At 26.5% G+C, this 22,032-nt stretch overlaps 3 protein-coding genes and 1 long non-coding RNA gene across 5 annotated transcripts; 1 reads left to right on the top strand and 3 right to left on the bottom strand.

Moving 5' to 3' along the window:
• Positions 1-477: 477 nt before the first annotated feature.
• LOC142645387 (uncharacterized) lies at positions 478-1,220 on the bottom strand. Its single transcript, XM_075821482.1, has 2 exons — positions 1,083-1,220; positions 478-965 (listed from the first exon to the last, which is right to left on the bottom strand). Exon 2 carries the CDS (start codon positions 876-878, stop codon positions 645-647), a length of 234 nt encoding a protein of 77 aa, XP_075677597.1. The 5' UTR covers positions 879-965; positions 1,083-1,220; the 3' UTR covers positions 478-644.
• A 355-nt stretch (positions 1,221-1,575) lies between these two features.
• Positions 1,576-13,466, bottom strand: Ypel (Yippee-like). 2 transcript variants are annotated; one of them, XM_075821400.1, is made up of 7 exons: positions 12,804-13,466; positions 9,301-9,861; positions 9,198-9,241; positions 9,016-9,124; positions 2,735-4,037; positions 2,463-2,679; positions 1,576-2,397 (listed from the first exon to the last, which is right to left on the bottom strand). In XM_075821400.1, exons 2-5 carry the CDS (start codon positions 9,526-9,528, stop codon positions 3,594-3,596), a joined length of 825 nt encoding a protein of 274 aa, XP_075677515.1. In that variant the 5' UTR covers positions 9,529-9,861; positions 12,804-13,466; the 3' UTR covers positions 1,576-2,397; positions 2,463-2,679; positions 2,735-3,593. The 2 variants fall into 2 exon arrangements, with proteins under 2 accessions (XP_075677515.1, XP_075677516.1); XM_075821401.1 differs by having other exon boundaries at positions 2,463-2,562.
• Positions 13,467-15,237: 1,771 nt separating this feature from the next.
• Positions 15,238-17,221, bottom strand: LOC142645359 (uncharacterized). Its single transcript, XR_012846518.1, has 2 exons — positions 16,314-17,221; positions 15,238-15,972 (listed from the first exon to the last, which is right to left on the bottom strand). It is a non-coding gene; the product is annotated as an uncharacterized LOC142645359 (long non-coding RNA).
• Positions 17,222-19,420: 2,199 nt separating this feature from the next.
• LOC113792557 (acetylcholinesterase-like) lies at positions 19,421-21,504 on the top strand. Its single transcript, XM_027342457.2, has 4 exons — positions 19,421-20,057; positions 20,118-20,536; positions 20,595-21,216; positions 21,295-21,504. Exons 1-4 carry the CDS (start codon positions 19,480-19,482, stop codon positions 21,461-21,463), a joined length of 1,788 nt encoding a protein of 595 aa, XP_027198258.2. The 5' UTR covers positions 19,421-19,479; the 3' UTR covers positions 21,464-21,504.
• Positions 21,505-22,032: the final 528 nt, after the last annotated feature.

Here is a 22,032-nt window from a genome sequence, read left to right as displayed (position 1 = left end):
AAAATTTGAAATAGATAATTTGAATTTAAATAACCTAATAAATTGAATTAAAATTTAATGGTTTTACCTTGAGAAACTCATTCATTGTGATTATTTCAAGTTTTCCATATTTAAAACCAAATTTATTTTTTGAATGAAAACTTTGTCCATAATGATTAATCTTTAATCGATTAGCCAGAACAATTTTACGATTTGGATGTTGATATTGTTTGGCCAACAAAGACATGAATCTTGAAATTTCATATATTTTGTAAATCTTGTAGCATTTAAATAACAATGTGCTGGTATGTAGAATCAAAATTCATAAGTTGGTCAAAATTATATTCGAGTTTTGAAACAAAAAACCAAAAGCTTATTATTTTTTTCTTTTGTAAAAGCTTATTTTGTTCGATTTTTACCGGGTTTTTTTTTATCAGAGAAAAACCAATCATTCAAATGTACATAAAATTAGACAATTCAATTTTAAAAATATAAAAATTTGGATCAATTTTTTTTATTTAAGAACAAAACAATTAATTTTTTTCTATGAAATAAGTCATCAGGGTAAAGTTTTTAAGCCAAATTTCAATCGAAAAAAAGAAAAATTAAATTCAAATAAAAATTGTCGAAATATCAGCCATGGATTGGAATGATTTTACGAATAATTAATCAATAACAACACCATATTTTCCATATTTATCATACGATCCAATCATACCCAATTTACCGTACGGTCCAATTATATCAGATTTTTCGCAATCATAATAATCTCGATTTATACCATAACCCATCATTGGTATGACACGATGTTCACCAAGGCCAGAATAAGGAACAGCATAGCTTATGGTAGCCAATACCAAAACCAATGTAGCGATCATGATTAACGATTGTTTCATCATTTTTTGGTTTTTTGTTTTTGAAGTTTAAATTATCGATTCGATGGGAATGATTTTGACAACCAAAACGATCGACATTTATTTATATAGCTGACAAAAAACAAAAACAAAAGAACCAAACAATTGACAAAACGAATGAAATCTTCACTTATTATAATAACCAATTAATAAATTTTCTCTCTTTAAGAAAGAAAACAATGAAATTACCGATTATTTTCGATTTCAAGGGAAATCCCGAATAAATAAATAAATAAATAATAAAGGCAAAATGAAATGAAATAAAATCCCGAATAGTGATAATGGAAAAATATTGGAAATCCATATGAAATCACCATAACAACCAACAACAACAAATAAATGTTACATAAGGTTTTTTCCCATTCAGACATATTATCATTATAGGGGTTTCACACTAGCAGCAATGTGAATGAAATATTTCAAATGCAATATTTCAGTCCATAAGGCTGAAATGTAGTGAAATATTGCATTTGAAATATTTCATTCACATTGCTGCTAGTGTGAAACCCCTATTATTACAATTTTAATTTGTCTCTCATTGCAATTTGATAGAATTTTGGTTTATATTTTTTTGCCGTCCACAGATGGAGCAAATGATAATTTCAATTCAAAAAAAAAAAAAAATCCCCAATAAGTAAAATATTACAATGAATGTTCGAAAATCATTCGACAAAGACAATAATTCTTTCACTATTCGTCATCATTATGATGATTGATAATTCGAAATTTTATTTTCAATTCTTTATGTCAATCCGTTTGTGTAAGTGTTATATGAATGGTAAATTATGTTTCATCATCATTTGCAATAAGATTGGATCAATCAATCAAAAAAAATTTTTTTTATTGATGGTCATTATCATTTGATTTTTATGTAATGTTTTTTTTTGCATATGAAAATGTGTATGTATGTGTGTGTGCATGTCGTATTATCACAATAATTTTATAATTTTTATCATTGCAATTTCAATGATCAGAATTATATTGTATGGATTGTTGAATGAATTGTTTTCAATGTGTTTTCATTGTGATAATCAAAAACAAAAACAATGTAAATAATTATTATAATTAAAAAAAAAAGAAAGAACAAAAAACAAAAATGTATGTATGTTTATCGATGAGATTCTTTGTGTACAGATTTATTTTGTTGACATAATGATTACATGATGATGATAATAATAATTTCAGAATGTAAAACGTATGTTCTGGTCTTGAATTTATCAAGCTATTTTTTTTCTACAGCAGAATTTTTCTTGTTTTTTTTCCTGGTTGAACCATTATAATAAATGAAGAAATATGTATTAGATGAAAGATATTTACAATAATTTATCCCTTCTGATTTATGATTGAATTTATTTTTATATTATCAAACGGGGATCACTACTTTAGCCCAAAAAAATAAAAGGATAATATGAAATTCAGATCCATTTTATAAATCGATTATATCATCAATAATGGCCAGAAAAAATCAATGAGATCGATAATTAGTTTTTTTTGTATTGTTTATCTATTTGGAAGAAAAAGAAAAAATGAAAATTAATTCAGGAAAAAAATGCGAAAAAAAATACTTACGTAGAAACACAATCAAAATGTTGCAAGGGCAAATATCGAATGTGTGTGTGTGTGTTTGTTTGAATGTTTCAGAATATAGATATATTGATCGGAAATTTCTCTTCATTCCAAAAATTAGGTTACAACCAAATATTATGATTAACAACAACAACAACAACAACGAAAAAAAAAAACGAATGAATTATTAAGGGTGGCACAATACAACAGAAATTGAATCCTATAAACATAAATAAGAATTTAAATTGAAAAAATTTAATCAAATTTTTATTTACCTTGAATCATTCATTTATTCATGATTTTTATTTATTATGAAATTTTTTTCTGTGTAAATAATTTGACCAGGGATTTTTGACCAGTATTTGGATTCATCCAAAACCATTCAATATAGGCTGTAGACGTGTGTTTGTATGTGTATGTGATGAAATTTTTGGAAAAAAATTTACAAAATCAATTCCAATGATTTAATGTTTGTCCAAAATGGTTGTGTGTATATGTGATTTTTGTTTTCTTTACTTTTTTTTACATGTGATCATTATGGGGAAAAAATTATCATCATCATTAGATCATTATTAAATGGAAAATATCTTGATGATCGTTTTACAATAATCATTCATTGATATAAATACGATCAAGTTACGTTTCAACAAACAAAAAAATCGACAAGTTCATCAACTTTGTTCGAATTGTTGAAAGAAATTTCATTTTTTTTATATGTTATTTCTTTGCTTTCATATTTAAATTTTCATTTTTCCATTGTCATAAAGGTTAAGTTGAATTTCGAATTAATGATAATCAAAAAAAGCGAATGTATTCCTTCTACATACAAAGGACATTTGTATTGAATGATGATGATGATGATAATAATAATGGGTGATAACACGAAAGACATTAGGCAAAATGTAGGTGTGTTTCCGGTGTATGGTTAGATATATAAAGTGAGATGAAACCAGAAAAATGAGAGAGAAAGAGAAAGAGAAACAACCAAAAAAAAAAGGATGATGATAATTAACATGGCATAAAAAACATGGTCAATATTGATTATCATTGCATAGTTTTGTTTTCAATCAATTTCCAAAATTGTGATCATCATTCCGAATAATTCAAATCATCATCATTATCATTAATTGAATGTCATCGTCTTTTTTCCAGATTATTACTTGCAGCAAGAATACCATGTGATGGACTATTACTACTGCCTGGTATTGCTGCTGCAATGGCTGCTGATAGGCTACTTCCAACACCAACGCCAACATTATCATCAACATTACTACCACACCCATTCGATGATGATGATGTTGTTGATGATGTTGTTGACGATGATGATGATCCATCACCATTAAGATGACCGTTTTTTTGCTCCTGATTATTTTGATGATAATATTGATGATGATGATTATTATTATTATTAAAATATGATTTTTGTTGATAATTTTGATTATGATGATTATTATAATCATTCATCATTATATTATGACCAGAATTTTCTTCTTCCCAACCATTTTCTTTAATCATATGTGCCAATTCGATTATATATTTGCCTTCTTTATATTTTTGACTTGATTCAAATGCATGTTCCTAGATTATGATGATGAATAGAAAAAAAATACAAACGATTAGAAAATGAAAACTTTTATCAACAAAAAAATAAAAAATAAATGAATTTGAATGGAAATAAATAATTATTACAAATGAATAATACACACACAATTGCTTTCGCCCACGAAATGACCGAAAAACCAAATGTGGGAGAGAGCGAACAGAAAAAATGAAATCAAATTAACGAGGTTATCATCATCATTATCAATGTGGATCATTATGATTCAAAATAACTCTTCATTTCTATCATCATCATCATCATCATCATAAACGATAATGATGATAAATTAATAATTTTGTTTCACAATCGATTTAGACTTACGAAATAAAAAAAATTAGCTTTTCATTCATTTTACCACGGTATTTAATTTATATAATCGATTGATTTTTTTTTGTTTGATTGTAAACCCAATTTTATTTTCATTTTTCATTTGGGAAAAAAAATCTATCGAAAAACAGTTTGATTTATCTATAAACCATAAACAAAACAAAATTTATGATTGTTGTTCGATTTTATCATTATTCATCATTATTATCATACAACAAACACATGAAAAAGCAAAGAAGAAAAACCGAAACAATTCAGGAAGAGAAATAACCTACACGAATAATAAATAAAAAAAAATAGGGAAAAGAAAAAATGATCATTATTATATGTCATCATCCTACACACCAAAGGAAACAATGATACAAAGTTAAAATAGTCGAATTTCATAAGAAAAATGATGCTGATGATAAAAAAAACGTCTTAAACAATCTGAAATCTTTTTTTTCTTACTGTAAAATGATATAAATATGTTTGACAAACAAAAAAAACGTTTTTAGTGGAAATGAAAAAAAAAATTCGAATCTTTTTTCATTGTTTTCTTTTTATTGATTATTTAGCTTTTTTTTTGTCCATTGATTGAGATAATGGATGACCGAACAAAAAAAAACTACCAATCTAGAATTATATTTGGATTTCGGGATGATTATTTTGCTGTTGTTGAACTGATAACAAAAATACGTATCTGGGTCTAGAAAAAAACTTCCTGGATTTTTGGATGAATTTAATGATTAATATTTATCATTGCTGCTGATGACAATAGGAATTCGAAGCAACAACAGGAGCAGCAGGAGCCAATAGAAATGAAAATCCGTTTTTTTTTCGTCAATTCGTTACATTAAATTCGTAACAATAAAAACATAGAAAATTAATTGTTTTTTCAATCAATTCACCATTGTAATCTATCAATATGTATAAATTGAATTCAATTAACAATGACCAATCAATCAATTAATCAATCTTACAATACACAACTTTTTTTGTTTGTTTGAAATGACCCATATAATTAATCATTTGCGAAAAAAAAACAATTTTACCAGGAAAAAAATCAACTAAACCTACACTACAGGTGAATTGAATTGAATCTTATCGGTCATTAACAACCAACCGAAACGAGAAAGCAAAAAAAAGAAGAAAAATCTTGTCATTGTTTTGTTGACGGGTTAGTTTAGTTCAATGGCGCCCAACCAGAAAAAAAACCATAACCATTATCAACAGAAAAAAACCAACCAACCATCATAAGTTTAAACTGTTGGAAAGAAAAACGAAAATTCCAGAATTTATCAATCATCATCATCATCATAAGTATGAATGAGGTCGTCGTACTGATGATGCTAAGTGTCGGTGTGTGTGTGTGAATCTTTCTATATATAATTCTTTATGATGATGATGATAAGTTAACCACTACCACTATTATCATCAAATTTTTTGTATTATATAACCCCTTAATATTTTTTTTCAGAAATGTTTATGCGCATTAAATGAATATATTAAAAATAGATACTTAGGATGTTGCGAACTTTTGAATTGTTTGAAAAACAAAATTTCAAACAAATAAATTCTAATATGATGGACACACCTACCTACAACACTTATTATTGCCAAATGAAAAATGATTGGTTTCATAATACTCAAACAAAAAAAATTCAAGTTCAGAAAAAACAGATATCGAAACTGGTCTTGGGAAAAAAAGAATGACAAGAGAAAGAAATGCTGGTGTTAACATGTGTGGGGGTGGGAAAAGATAATGATGATTATATAATGATGATATGACATGATCGAGGATCATTCACCCTGTTTTATTCTCTTATAAGTGTTTGCTTGTGTGTGTTAATATTCTTGAAGCAACCATGATCATCAAAATTTTTGTGGCTATTGGTGACACAACAACAACAACCACTACAAGGTGAATAGCCATTTCAAAAAAAATAAAAATAAAATGAAAATGAAAGAAAATGATTTGTTTTCAGTTGCTAGTCATAAAAGACATGGATTTTATTTTCAGATTTTTATGATTTTCTGATATCACAGAATAGAAAAGAAACAAATGTTAGCAACCTATGTATACATAGTTCAATGAACATTTGAAAACAAATGAATAAAGATTCTTTTTCTTTTTCTCGGTTATTCACCGAAATAGTAATTAAAATGTTTAGTATAGTGTAACGAGAAAAAAAAATCTGCAAATGAATCTCTGTATTTTCACATACAGTAGTCAAAAATACACACAAAGCAATCAGTTTTGTTAATGAATTTGAAAAACTGATTTCCTTTTATTTTTTCTCTCAAAACATTTCATCATATCGATATTTCTGATTTGTTCTTGAAATGTTTTTTTTTGTTGAAAATCATAACAACAACATTACGACATAATTCTATACCGATTTGACAAAATAAATCACTATAAATCGCGCTTAATCTATAGAAAAAAAGGCGCCATAACAGTAACATTAAACAACGACAACAATAACCACAATCCAACAACTAATTGATTATGATTTTTGTTTTGTTTGCTATGATCAACATTATTAACGATAATGATAATCATATGATCAACATATAAATGATCGTTATAAACAAGCAAATAAACAAACAAAATGAATAAATAATTCATCAGAAACATACATTTGATTAATAAATAACAAAAATTTAGCTATAAATCATTATCACCTGATCAAAAAGCAAACAAAAAACTAAAAGCAAATCAATTTCATTTCGATTCATTATGAAAAGAATATTCATTGGAGGGATCCATGATTGTATAAACATTGAGAAAAAAATCGTTATTGAAAAAAAAACAAAAAATCTGGTAAATCTAACAAATTTTCTGAGGAAAACAAAATCAAATTGACCTAGTTTTTCTTGCTAAAAGTTAATTTTCTCTTTGCTTAACACTTGACTTTTATTTATTCTCATTCAATTCAATTCAATTCATTTGGACTATGGATTGATTTGTTTGTGTTCCCAATATAACTCGATCATTGATTGATCAAAAATGTGTTTTTTCTGGTTCTCATACAAATACTTGAAAAAAATCATATTATTTGCTGTTTGCCCAGGAAAAAATAAATAAATAACCCAAATTCAATTCATCAATCGATTTGTGATTGATATGATGTTGATTTGAATCAAACAAAATTATTATCAACAAATAAAAATCATATGATCAACTCATTGAAATAGGGTTAAAAAACAGAAAATAAAAGAATGAATGTAAATTTTTGTAGGATTTTCTCCTGTAATCTAGGTGGTTGATCAATGGTTTAATGCGATGTTTATTTTTTTGGAAATATTCTTTGAATAAAATTAATTCCAATTTTCACCAAGAATTAATTGATTATGTAAGATATATTAAAGTGAAAAAAAAGATATACAAAGTCTTCCAAGGAAAATCTTATCCACAAAAAAAATATAACATAAATACTAATTGAAAAAAAATATATGTAGAAAAATCTATTTTTGTATCCAGGGGCCATTAATGATGATAATAATTTATGGATACTGCAGTGTAGCAATTGGGAAATCAATTTGAATCTGAAACTTTGTTGCTAACCATGATGCAATATGGTATGATAACAAGACAAAAAAAAAGAAAAAAGAAAATTCAATTTACCAAATGTATTGATCATGTGAACCGAAAAGTTTTCTATGAACCAGAATCCGAAAAAAAATCGGGTACCAAAATCCAAATGAGAATAGAAAAAAAAACATGCGCTCAAGATGTGTCAGGATTCTAAATGTTTCTCAATGTCGTTCATCGAACTTGATTATGGTTGATGTTTTTTTCTCGCTGTTTGTTTGAACAAACATCAACAACAAAAAAATTCATCTATTCTTCAATTCGTTTAGCCTCTATATTATTATTTGTATCTGATTTCAACAACAAACAAATTGGGAAAATGGAAAAAAATTATTTATTCAATAAAATCATTCTCAAAAAAAAAAAAAAAAAAGATTTTTCTCCTATCTTTGATACACTCAAAAAAAATGGAAGAGAAAAACAACATTACATCATAATGTAATTTTGTTTGTTCGTTTCGTTTTTGTATTATAATAAATCAACACCATCAATATCAAGGAATAATCATTGTACAATTCTGATGATGATGATTATTATTATTATTTTTTGATGAATCAAAGAGCATCACAATCAATCTAATGAAAAGGTGTGTGTGTATGTGCGCACGTTTATTTTTCTATGACAATCATGATTATATAGGATGATGATGATGATGAAATATCCAACAACAACAACAACAAAATTTGATAATCTTTTTGTTATTAAGCAGATGTCATGTGAAATTTCATTTTAGTTTTCTCTTTCTTTCTTTCTTTTCATCAATTATACATTTCCATTCATTCTGAAGACAAACAAACAAACAAATTGAATTTAACTGGAAAAAAAGACACACATCTTTGATGATGATGATAATAATAATCTTATTTTTTTCGAGAAAAAACAAGGCTTGTCCTATGAAATTTCTTTTCTTTTTTGGCTCATCATATCAATCAATCATTTTTAATAATGTTAAAATTTGATACAGAAAAATTTTCAATTGGAACAAATTCTAGATAGGTTTTTGTTTATCAATTTTGAAATGAAAATTTCATTCCCCTTTTAAAGAAACTTACATATTTCCAACCAAGTGTTGTTTTACAACATTCACAATAGATATCAGCAACGGCATGTAAACCGGTAAGTAATATACGTTCTTCAGCTATACCACATTGTACATTGACACTTTATTATTAAAAAAAGGAAGAAAAATTTAATTCAATTAAAAGTAAAAAAAAACAAACAAACGAATACATACACTGAATTGAATAGATATGCTCGACCTTGGCTACCTTGAAATGACTGAAAAAAATTGATATAATTAGGAATTAAGAATTTTCGATTCAAAATTGAAAATTTACCTTAGATATAAGTTCATCATGATTGGCAAGATGAGCACGACAATGTACACAGCTATATGTACGATGGCAGTTTGGTTCCAAATATGCCTGAAATGTTTTCATTTTTTTCATTAATTGTTGTTGTTGTTGTTGTTGATATTGATTATTATTAATATTTTCCGTCATTGATTGTTGTTGTTGTTGTCGATGTCGTTGTATTGAATTATTTAAATTTTCATTATGATTCATTGATAATCGATTTTTTTTTCGTTCTTTTTTCTGATTGATTTAAAACTTTGGATTTCCTTTATTTATCTCGTTGTTAAATGATAATCAAACAAATCAAATCATTAACTATCTTTTTTCATTTGTCATTATTAATGATAAAATTTTATCATCATAAAATAATGGCCACAATTTTATATTGAATAATGATGGATCAAATTGAAGAATCATCATCATTGTCATCATAAACATCTATTGATTAAAGTTTATTTTCACAAAAAAAAACATACACGTACACAATAGAAAACAGAAATCCGGAGTTTTTTTCCAACAACAAATAACGATGATGTCCAATCACTGATTGTGTAAGATAAAGAAAACAAACAAAATTTAAAATTACAAATCAAATTAATAAAAAAAGTATTTTAAAAGATTCAAAATGGAATAATTAACACAAAAATACTAGATTGATCAGATCAAAAAGAAATGTTTTCATCTTTTATATTCTGAGAAATCCATATATTTGGATTGTTGTTTGGATGATTTATTGGAAAATTGGAACAGAAAATTTATTTTCCAGATTAATTTTGTTTTTATTTTGTTACTGATAAATAAATAAATAAATAAGCAAATAAAAAACTAAACAAAACAATTTGGATTAATAAAATCGAATCAACTTGAGAGCTAAAGAGAGAATTCTGTTTTGGGTTTTCACATGCAATTGTTTTGTTGTTGTTGTCATTGTAAATAGCACCAAGTAACCAATGGAATAGCAACATAAAGAAAACATTTATGATTTTGCTAAAAGGAAAAAAAAGTTTGATATGTTTTCGATGATAATATTTAACAAATCATAATAATCAGTATTTTTATGGTGATAATCTTTTACCATAATAACCACATATCAAACAGATAAACAAACAAACCAATAACAACAACAACAACAACAAATGAAAACATCTTATAATCAAAATAGAATGATGAAATAATCATTTCGAAAGAAAATCTACATAAATAATATACACACACAGCAAGAAAGTGTTAATGTTTTTGTTTTTGTTTTTTGTGGGCATCAACCGAATAGAAATCGGATGCGTATTTCACATATTTCGATCATATTTTGATTATATTGAATTGGAATTCAGATTGGAAAAATATTTCCGTTGTACATTTTTTTTCTTCTTCTTCTTCTTCTAAGTATGGAAAACATTTGAAAAACCAAAAATAACATCAATAACAACAACAAGAAAAAAGAGTTGAACAACATTTTTAAAAATGTTGATGATAGTAATAAATGGAAAAAATAATAATAACAAAAACAATGTGATCATCATCATTATCATATGATGATGATGATGATGATTAAAAAAAAATAATCCATATAGTGGTTAAATTTTGATTTTGAAATTATCATCGGTTTTTTTTTGGTTTTGTTTTGTTTAAAATAAAATTAAAAACATGTATCGTGTATGTGCCATGCTGTGTAATGACAATTGTAATGTGAAAAATAACAATTTTTATTATGATAAAAATCCATTACTAATGAATATTTTTTTTCCTGTTTTGAAAATATTCAAATTATTATTCTAGATCTTATTTCTATAGAGAGAAATTCATAAAACAAAACCCGAAAAAAAGTCATTAAAAAGAGATTTTCTTTTTCCTCAAACTTTCTCATGGAAATATTTTTGCATCTTTTTTTTTATCTGTTGTTGGCAGGTGTATGAAAGGGTAGTTTCTGTGTGTGTGTATGTGTGGCCCAAGTTTTAATTTACGATGCTTTTTTTTCTTATTTGACCATTCAACTAAATCTTTGAAGAATGGTCAACTGTAGAACATCATTGAAAGTTTCTAAAAAGCTGTTTTTCTCATTACCATTTTCAGTTTTTTTTTCAAATATAATAAAGACCTTTGTAACGACAATAAATTGTCTGCTTTCGATTTCTTTTAAGGGTTTTTTTGCAGATGCAAAATCAAGAAATAAAACGAGGGGAAATAAATGACATTTAGTTTTATTATTACAGTTTGTTATCGTTTGTTTCATTCATCATTTGAAGCTCAAACGTACATCCGTTTTTGATAATAAAATTTTTTTTTTTTAAATAAAACGTAACAAATGCATTACGTAAAGTTAGAGAGAGAGAAAGAGAAAAAGTTATTTGATGGCCAGATGGTCATTTTTTTTCAATGATAATTTCGAGATCGTCATTGGTAACGAAAATTATCTCAGATAAAAGCATCACCATCATCATCATTATCATTGAATCATATGGTGTTGATTAATTGTTTTCGATAATGTTAATGATGATGATGATGATGACGTTCGTTTAGTGACAGGCATTTTCTAGGAAAATGGAAAGTATTTTTGTTATAGATGGGAGGGCAAGAATAAAGTATTGAATTTCCTATTTTTAATTTCAAAAATTTCAACTGAATAATAACAGGGAATTTTTTAGTTCATTTCTTTCGTTTATTCTTTCACACAAAATGAAAAATGAAATGTCGAAAAATGAAAATTTCCCAGGAAATATTTTTACCGAAAATATTTTCATCATTTTCTTCTTTTATTTTTTGATTAATAATAAAAGAACCAGATTATATGACAAAATGAATGAAAATGAATGAATGAAATCTTTGAAATAAAATATTTCATTCTTTTCTTCCTATTAATTCTGAATATTTTTTTTCGATTCACCTGAAATCATTGTTGTCAGGGAGATCGACCAAAATCAAGCCAACCACTATCACCACCATGTGTTCTATCCATTGTATGTTGTTGTTAGTTAGTGTTACAGAAATGAAAATTGAAAAAGAAATGACGTCCATCGAAAATTGAGTTTTTGTTTCTGTTTTTTTTTTTTTTTTGTTTTGTTTCTATAGTTGATAAACATTGCACACACGTATAATAAAATGAAATCTGAAAATTATTACATCAAAAATTCTGAAGACAAATCAAATTCAATCAGAATCTGAAAGAATCTGTTTTGTGGATTTTCGTATTAAGTTTCATTAGATTATTTTTCGAAGAGAAATTTTTTTAAATTAAAATTTAATTAGAGAAAATAAATTGAAACAGACAAAATCATCAAATTCACATGAAGAGAGATGATCGAAATTTTAATCTGGAAATTTCGAAAAAAAATTTTCTCCACCACAATCAAACACGGTTTCAAATTTGATCATCATCATCATCGATGACATAGGAAATTTATTTGTACAGGAAAAAAAGGTCAAAAGGTTATCGTGGATTTAATCGAAACAAAGTGGTTTTTTGAAAAAAATCAAATAAATAAACATACCTTGAAGGGGTTAAAAATTATGAATTATGTAATTTGACAGTTCAAATTTTAAAATTCAATTGACAAGTTGATGATGTTCTTTTTCTACTTTAGTTTCATCAACAATTCTTTACGTGATTTACTTGATGTTTTAATTTGCAAATCAATAAATTTCCAATGAATCAATTTATGTGGTTTTCTTTTATGCAATAGAATCGATCGATTATTACATTGACAAACATTTGACATCCGTCAAATCAAACCAAACCAAACAGACAAACAAAAACTACGGAAAGAATTACACGTACAAATGAACAAACGACGTAGAAAAATTCAACAATTCCAAATGATAATGATGATGATGTTTATTGTCGAAATTTAATGGTTATTTTTTCAAAAAACAACATCAATTTGATGATAATTTCAATGTTGTTTAATTCTCCGAAACAAAACAAACCAGTAAAAAAAACCAAATTAAAAGTAAATTCGTTAAAATTTGTATGTTTATTTTTGTTGTTATTTCACTTTGTTTTCATTTGTTGTTTTCTTTGATTCAAAGTATTCATTAAGTCATTTCATCACAAGAAAGTTAAGTTCATTTCAATCATCAAAACAAAATGACAACAACAATAATAATAACAACAACAACAACGACGACGAAGACGACGAAGAAGAAGAAGACGATAACGAATTTAGCCTATGTTTTTGTTTTGTTTTGTTTTGCTATATTCAGCTATACACAAATTATTTATCTATATAATGGTATAGTCAGATGGAAAATATCAAAACACTGATAGCAAAATTAAAAGAGAAAGATGAAAACAGGATCCACAATATACTTTTGGCTATAGTGTTGGTTTGGTATTGAAATATAACGCACAAACATACACACACACATTGAGAGACATGAAATTTGTTGTTGTTGTTGTTTTTTGTTGAATGAAAACAGAAGACGAATTTATAAATCTGAAAAAAAAATTATTATATAGATTTATATATTCAACATCAAATTTATCAACAACAACAAAAAAAAAAAATTTGGATAGTTGCGTAGTAGCAGATGAATATTACTGACAACAACAAAAATTCAATGATGAAATTGAACATTCAACAACAACAAAGAAAAAATTTCAAGTTTCTCTCTTTACTTATTGATCATAGGATTTTTCTTTCTTTCTTTTTCTATTCAATTCAATATTTTTCAACTCCTTGGAACTTGTTGTTGTTGTTGTTTAATAGAGATACGGTTGATTTAGTATAGAGGTTGTTCTTCTTTTCCATTTTCTTTTCTTTTCTTGAAGATGTTCAAATGATCATCATCATCATCATCATCATTTGAAGTTCATTTGAATTCGAATCAAGGATGAATGAATATTACCTTTATATTTTTTTGGATATATAGAATATACTGAATGAATGAGTAGAGGTATCGAATATTATTATTTTGGATTGTTTTTTTTTCTGTTCTATTTAGGTAGTGGTAATTTGTTTTCATTTTTTTTTTTTTTGATTCACTCTTGGAACCAATAACCGATATTGAATGAAAAGGAAATTTTCTATTTATAACAAACAAGAATCATCATCGGTTATTGTTGTTAAGGGTCTATGTATGAATTATATTTTGGAACCTTTATCGATATTATCCACTACTTTTATGATGATTTTTTTTTTTGCTGTATCAATTTTTATTTTCTGGTTTCCAGGTGTAGGGAATGTTCAATTTGTTGTTGTTTTTGGTCCTTTTAATTCTTATTTTTTTTTGGATTTTAATAAAAGTAGTAGTAATATCAGCATTGTGGTAGTAGCAACTTGACAACACCAACAAAAAAAAATGCTTTTTTGTTATTGTTGTTGTTCAAATAATCATTGAAAATCCCTTTCATTCCATCATTCATTCTCTCTTTTTTTTTTTACTTAATTCCATGTATACATATGGAACAGACGCAGAACAAAACATTTGTTTCTGTTACAGCTGTGGTAACCAAAAAAAAAAAATCTCCAAAGAATTATTGGATCCCAATTTAAATGTCCCAACATAACTATGAATAGTGCCACTAGTTTTTTTCGTGCATATCAAAACAAAGCAACGAAAAAAAAACAGCTGAGTTGCTTACAGGACCAAACCATTAACAAAGGAAAGAAAGAATACAATTTTATTCTATTCATTCAAAACAAATTCATTTTTTTTTCTTCTTAAAATATTCAAGTTTATGAACTTTGGCCACACACAACTTTTTCACCTAAAATGGTCTGAAAAAAAACGAAGAAAAACTAGATTGGACTTTATGGCCCATTTATTATTGAAAAAAACAATGCAGTCAATACAAAAACAAACATCAAAAAAAATATTAATATTGACCCTGGTGAACTACAAACACAAACCTGGCCAATTTAAACACACCTTGCGTGTGAAAGAATCGTTTCAAACAAAGAAAAAAAAATCACGAATCTGATCTTTGAACTTTGAAATTCCGATTTATTTGTAAGGATGTACGATCCTTATAATAGCCATATTTCATGCCATGTTTGTAGAACTCAAAGAATACTTGGAACAGAACAAAACAGAACAGAAAAAGGATCTTTGGATCATTTATAATTTTTCTGTTTTGTTTCTGTTTCAATATTGAATGTCTTGTGATCAGTAAAAACTGAACATTACATTTCTTCAGTTTGTTTTTTTTCTTTACAAGCAATTGCTACTTTCGATTAGTTCAATCATCATCATCATCATTGTTGGTTGTTGTTGTTTTTGAATTAACCCATATGGTAAATTTTACAACTGTGTATATTTCATGGCAAAATGATTATATATAGCAAAATAATACAATTACATTTCGAGGTTTTATCATGTGATGTATGTGTTTGTGTATACACTATTCGTGCGTATCACACTTTATATATATTTATATAAGAGACGCACAATTGCGTGTGCGTTTCTTTTGAGATTTACACTTTACAAAAAATATTTTAACAAACAAATGACGCCTTTTATCAATAAAACAAATAATAATAATAAGGATTTTTCCCATATGATTATAAATGATCATGTGTTTTTTTTTTTTGTTGAAAAACCATCGTTAAATACATCGTGATGAATATATTATTTTCTCAATATATTTGATATCCTGGTTATCGTATGATTTTTTGTCGTCGTCGTCGTCGTCGTTGTGGTTGTTGTTTTTGTCATCATCTTTTCCAAAAAAAAAAAAAAAAAAAAATCATATTGATTATGGTAAAGTAGTGGTAGCATCCAGTATATTGATAATCTAGAATTTGATCAACAATATTTTATTTCGATGCATTTTCTTTCCTATGAATCAAACAAGGCAAAATTATGTTGTTGTTTTTTAAATCATGTGATGACAAATTTAGGAAAACAACGAATAGAAAAAAACATATTGAAATTGGATTTTTAAAAATTTGAATTTTTATCAAATTCAAATTATAATTATCATTGATGATGATCGTATCGGATTTTCGTTTTTTTTTCAAACAACAACAACAGCAAGGATATATCACGACAATGCTTACGTCTGTTGAGAAAGTATTATGAATATTTTTTGATTTTGAAAAATTTCAAAAAAAAATTCAATGTTTGTCGTGCTGTCGAATAATGATACTGAACGATAATGGAAATATCGGTATTGGTATAGATTTTTGTTTTCAAACTTCTAAATATGGTTTCCATTCATAATCATGCTGTTGTCAAGAACATTTTTGGAATTTTTCTGTTTGTTTTTTATTTATTTCTTCATTTCAAATTTGTTTTTAACATTGACCAATCATTAAAATGTTGTCGTTAACATTCCATTAATAACCTGACTGTTTGGTTGCCATTTGGTTGAAAAAAATTGGAGCATAATTTTGAAAGATGCCAAAAAAACGTTAATTAATCATGAAAGGTTTTCTTGATTAAAGACAAAATGTCAAATATTACATAGAAAACATTTGATAGATCGTATTTATTAATCTAAAATGAAGATTTCATTCAAAGTTCATGCATATGTGGTTATTGCTGTTCGTGTATGCCCGTAGACAGGTGTTTAAACTTTTTTTTGAAATTTTCTTCAAAAAAAAATTCGATGATGATGATGAAGATTGTCAAGAAAGGAAAAAAATCGTGATGCATCAAACAGACACATTTTTTTTATTCGTTTGTTTCATATTTCATTCATTCTCTCTTGTTCAATATCTTGATGGATGTGTGTGTGTGAAGATCATATCGATACTAAACAAATGTAGATCCTGTTATATGTGGATTGTTCGTATACATTATGTTTTTTTTTTTTGGATGATGATAATGATCAGGAAATGACGCCATGAATCTTGTTTCAAAAAGAATGATTTTCTCTTGCCTTTTTCAAAACAATATATGCAAAGTTTCATCTTTATTTTTAAAAGTTTTTTTTTACTGAAATTCATTTTATTGTCAATTTTTTTTGTTTGTTTGGAAATGATGTTCAAATTGATTTCAAATGAATTTCTTCCATCACTATTGTTCGAAAGAAAACTGTAGATTTATGATAATTACTATTATCATAATTTTAGGGTCCGAGAAAACAAAAAAAAAAACATTTTTCCGGTTCATTAAATTCTATGTTTTTTAGTTAGTTTTTTTTCTGGATAGCATAGTTGTTTATGGTTCGTTTAACAAAATTTGAGAAAATTTTCCCAGAAAAGATTTTTTTATTTTTTCATTGTTTCTCAATTCAATTCAAATGAATTAAATTCAAAGAATTAATTTCATCATTGTTAAGATTGTTGTCCAAAGAAAAATTACCATCAATTAAATCCAAAGATTTTTTTTTTGCTTCGGACATTAACATCCACAATAATTATGATACTATAGTGATAATGATGACAATTTGTCTTTATCATAGTTTTTATCTTTTAGATGAGAAACTCTAAAAAAAGAAACTAGAATTATCCAGTTTTATCTCTATGTTTGTTGGTAATTTCAAATTGAATCATCATTATCATCGATCAATCAAATCGATCGATCATTGTCAAATAAAAGAAAAAACCAAAAAAAAGAAGCGAAAAAAATCCAAATCGATGTTTGATGATAATGACCGAAAAACAAATTCATTGACCGTATTCCTATAAAATTATTATGAAGGCCAATTAAATGAATAACCAGATATTCAATATAGCAATTACATCTACCCCGTTTAGTCACAATATCTGAATAACCAAACGACCAAACCAACCAACCAAACACAAAAAAAATGATTCATTCAAAATCATTAATTCTATATGCTGGTGTGTAACATGTTTTAGAGAATCTTGAAATTCGAGTATAAATTGCATTTGTCTATGATTATGTCATTGTGCAACATACACACAAACAAACAGACACACAAATCACGCAATATAAGCACAATGAACTCAGAATTGGTAAAATTTTTGATGAAATTTTTGCTTCAAAACAAAACAAAACAAAATTTTTGCATAAATGACAACAATTTCAACCTAATGATGAAACTCACCTGAATCGGACATAATAATAATAATAATTTCAAACTATACAATGACAATTATAATTAAAATCAAACAATATGAATGACAATAAAAAAAAATTTATGAAACTTTTCAACAGCAACAACAACATATAAATGATTCATTTGCTTGTTAAATTTTTTTTGGAATTTTTTTCCTGATATTTTTAATTGCAAATCATTAATTAATAGGAAGTTTTTACCTAAACCGATCTACATTTGGTTTCATTACGAATTAAAGCGAAAGTTTGTGTGTATGACATTCTTGTCATTATTGTGTTTTATATTTTTAACGAAATCTATTTTCTTTCGGTGATGTCAATGACTTTTTGACTTCATCATGTGACATTTTTTTTTGTTGTTATTATTTTGGCTGAATATAACTTATGAATGTGGTGGAAATTCTCGAGTTTTTTTTTTTGTTGTTGATTTGGACAATATCCAGAAATATTCGCTTAAAATTCAGTATCAAATTATTTGTGTCTCTCTTTGATTGAATAATACGGAAATTCATTTTCTGATTTTGATTCTTATTCTTGAACTTTTTGAAAACAAAAAAAAAAAGAAAATTCAAGAATTAACGCCATCTTTTGAACTGTGTTTAAAGTAATAAGATGATTTTTTTTAAAAATCATTTGAAATTATAAAATGACATTGTAAAAACTTTTCTTTTTCATTTTTATTTTTCAAGTACACTTACATGAGGAACAAGATTATGAATATGATGTGATGGGGGGGAGAAAAAAATTACCAAAAAAAACAGCATTAACTATTCAATAGAATCGATTAAATTTAGAAAATCTTCAATGATAAAAGAAAAATTATATTCGATAAACTGAGGGAAAAAAAGGCGAATAAATTATTATCGATTTTCAAATGATTAATTCATTTCAAAATTCTATTGATAATGATGCTATCTGATTAATTACTTTTTTTTCTGTTGACATTTCAAATAGATTCTCATAATATTTAAACTAAATTGCTAAATATCTTTATTTTTTTTCCTTTCGTTCGTTGTGTGTTTTCTAAATTGTTCAATGATCATTCAATGTAAATATATGCTTTTTTCCAGTTTTTTTGTGTAGTTAATCTATCGATCGATCGATAAATTATTGAATTTGGTATAAAACGAATAGCTTAACTTCGAATAAGTTTTCATTTTATTTTGTTTTTAAATATTTCTTTTTCAATCACACATAATGAATGATTTGAAATTGTTCATTTTTAACATTGTTTTTCTGGTCAATATTCTACTATTGACATCTAAATTAGCTTTTGCTGAAGATTTGGATGATAATTATGTTCAGGTTACAACTGGTCTTGGTAAAATTCTTGGTAAACGATTGAAAATTGAACAATTGAACAGTCAAGTTGATCAATTTTTGGGTATTCCATATGCACAACCACCGATCAATGAAAATCGATTTCATCGACCTAAACCAATCATTGACAATTATGAACAACAACCATTTATGGCAATTGATTGGCCACCAAATTGCCGTCAAATTAATGTACCAAAATTTAATGAATATTCTACCTATTCAAATCAAACATTTCAAGAAGATTGTCTTTATCTAAATATTTGGTCACCGGTTGATATTGTACATGATCAATGTGATCGAATAAATTGTAATAACAATAATCAACAAAAATTACGACCAGTATTCGTATATATTCATGGTGGATGTTTTCTTTATGGTGGTTCTAGTCTTCCAATTTATGATGGTAAAATTTTTGCTGCAATGACCGATGCTTTGATTGTTACACTTAATTTTCGGTAAAAAAAAACTAATCATTATTTATACAAATTCATTTAATATAAAATTCATTCATTTAGTCTATCTACATTTGGTCTTTTGTATGCGGATAAAATGGAAGAAGTTAAAGGTAATATGGTTTTATGGGATCAAATAATGGCATTACAATGGATACAAGATAATATTCGTTCATTTGGTGGTGATCCGGATCAGATAACATTGGCAGGTAATAGTGCTGGTGGATGGTCGGTCACTGCACACATTCTATCGCCTTTATCTCGAAATCTATTTAAATATGCTGTTGTTATGTCTGGAAGCGTACAACGACAAATAATGACAGCAGAAAAAGCAAAAAAATTCTGGCTTGATAATATTCGTCATACAGATTGTGCAAATGATCAGGATGAAAATATTGATTCCAAGATGATTGAATGTCTAATGAAAATGTCACCCGAACAATTGGAAATGATTCCTTATTATACAGGGAACGGTTGTGAATGTAAGTGTTATTTCGTTTTATTTTGTTTAGCCATCAATATTGATTATTTTATATGCAGCTTATTTGGTAGTCGATGGTGAAGTGATTCCCGAACATCCGACCGAAATGCTAAAAAAAGGCAATTTTAAAAAAGATTTCAATGTAATTATATCGACTGTTGAAGAGGAAACGTCTGGCTTGCTTAGTTTTCTTGCTGGTCATTTAATGGGACAAAAAATTGGCGAAAAATTTGCCCATGAAAATGCTGATTCATTATCTATTGATGATGCAATCAAAGTAATTGAAAAAATGAGCGGACAATATTTATCCAAACGTCCAGAATCTAAAGATATTTCTACATTATATTTTAATGGTATACATAATGATGAAGATGAAAATGTGTTTCGAAAAATTGCAGGAAAAGCTTTCGGTGATGTTTGGCTTGCTTGTCCAACCATTGAATTTGGTCAAGAATTGAAACTACATTCCAATACTAGTGATAATATTCAAATATATCAACTGTATAGTACGTTTAAATTAAATGCAAAACCATTCTGTCCTAAATGGGCTGGAACATGTCATATGGATGATCTTTTTCCAATGTTTGGTTTTCCTATACAATATCCAGATTATCATAAACAACGTGAAATTGATATATCAAAAGAATTATTATCATTATTACATTCATTTTTACGTTATGGGTAAGTTTAATTTGAATCGTTGTTTTTCATATTGGATTTTTGACATTGAATTTAATCAAACTATTTTTTTTCTACCAGTCGACCAGAACAACCGGAATGGCAACCATATACGATGATTGATGATGATGATGATGATAAGCAATTAGTTTCACCATCATATGAATTGGCAAATGATTATCAAACATATCGTAATTATCATTTAAATTATCATGATGTTCAATGTAGATTCTGGAAACGATATTATTAAATTTAATGTTTTTTTTTGTTTTTGAAAAAAATTGGATGAAATTGTTTTGGTTTAAGTTTTTAAAAATAAAATTGAATATCTAAGATTTATTTTTGTGCAAATGACGTTTCCAATAAAATATCATTGAATGTCAAATATTTTAATCACAAACAGACAAATATGACAATTATGTACATACAAACATGCAAATCAAATCATGATATTTGACAAATGAAACCGAACAACAACAACAACAACAAAATCTTGTACCAGTAGATTATTTGAATAAAATTGGATAAAATATTTATTTATAGTGAAAATCTTTCAATATATTAGATATATAAGATATTTATGGCAGGCACATTTAAGCGAAAAAAAATGATAGATAATCAATAAGTTCAATTGGCAATTATATGATAATCGAATCAAGGTTATACAATCGAACGATTTACATTAAAATTGTTGTTGTTGTTGTTGTTGTTCAGTGGATGATCACTATTTATAATCATAAAACTGGTTTTTTTCACTATTTTCTATCATGTCATTCGAATTGTTTTCCTCTGATTTGATTTGATTTGATTCGATATGAT

The sequence above is a fragment of the Dermatophagoides pteronyssinus genome, unplaced genomic scaffold (genome assembly GCF_027571235.1).
Source record: "Dermatophagoides pteronyssinus isolate colony J.1.1.1.1 unplaced genomic scaffold, Derpt_VIB-CSIC_2022.12 sq0010, whole genome shotgun sequence".
Classification (NCBI taxonomy): domain Eukaryota; kingdom Metazoa; phylum Arthropoda; class Arachnida; order Sarcoptiformes; family Pyroglyphidae; genus Dermatophagoides; species Dermatophagoides pteronyssinus.
Note: the sequence above shows the minus strand (reverse complement) of the source record. Positions and strands in the feature narration are given on the sequence as shown.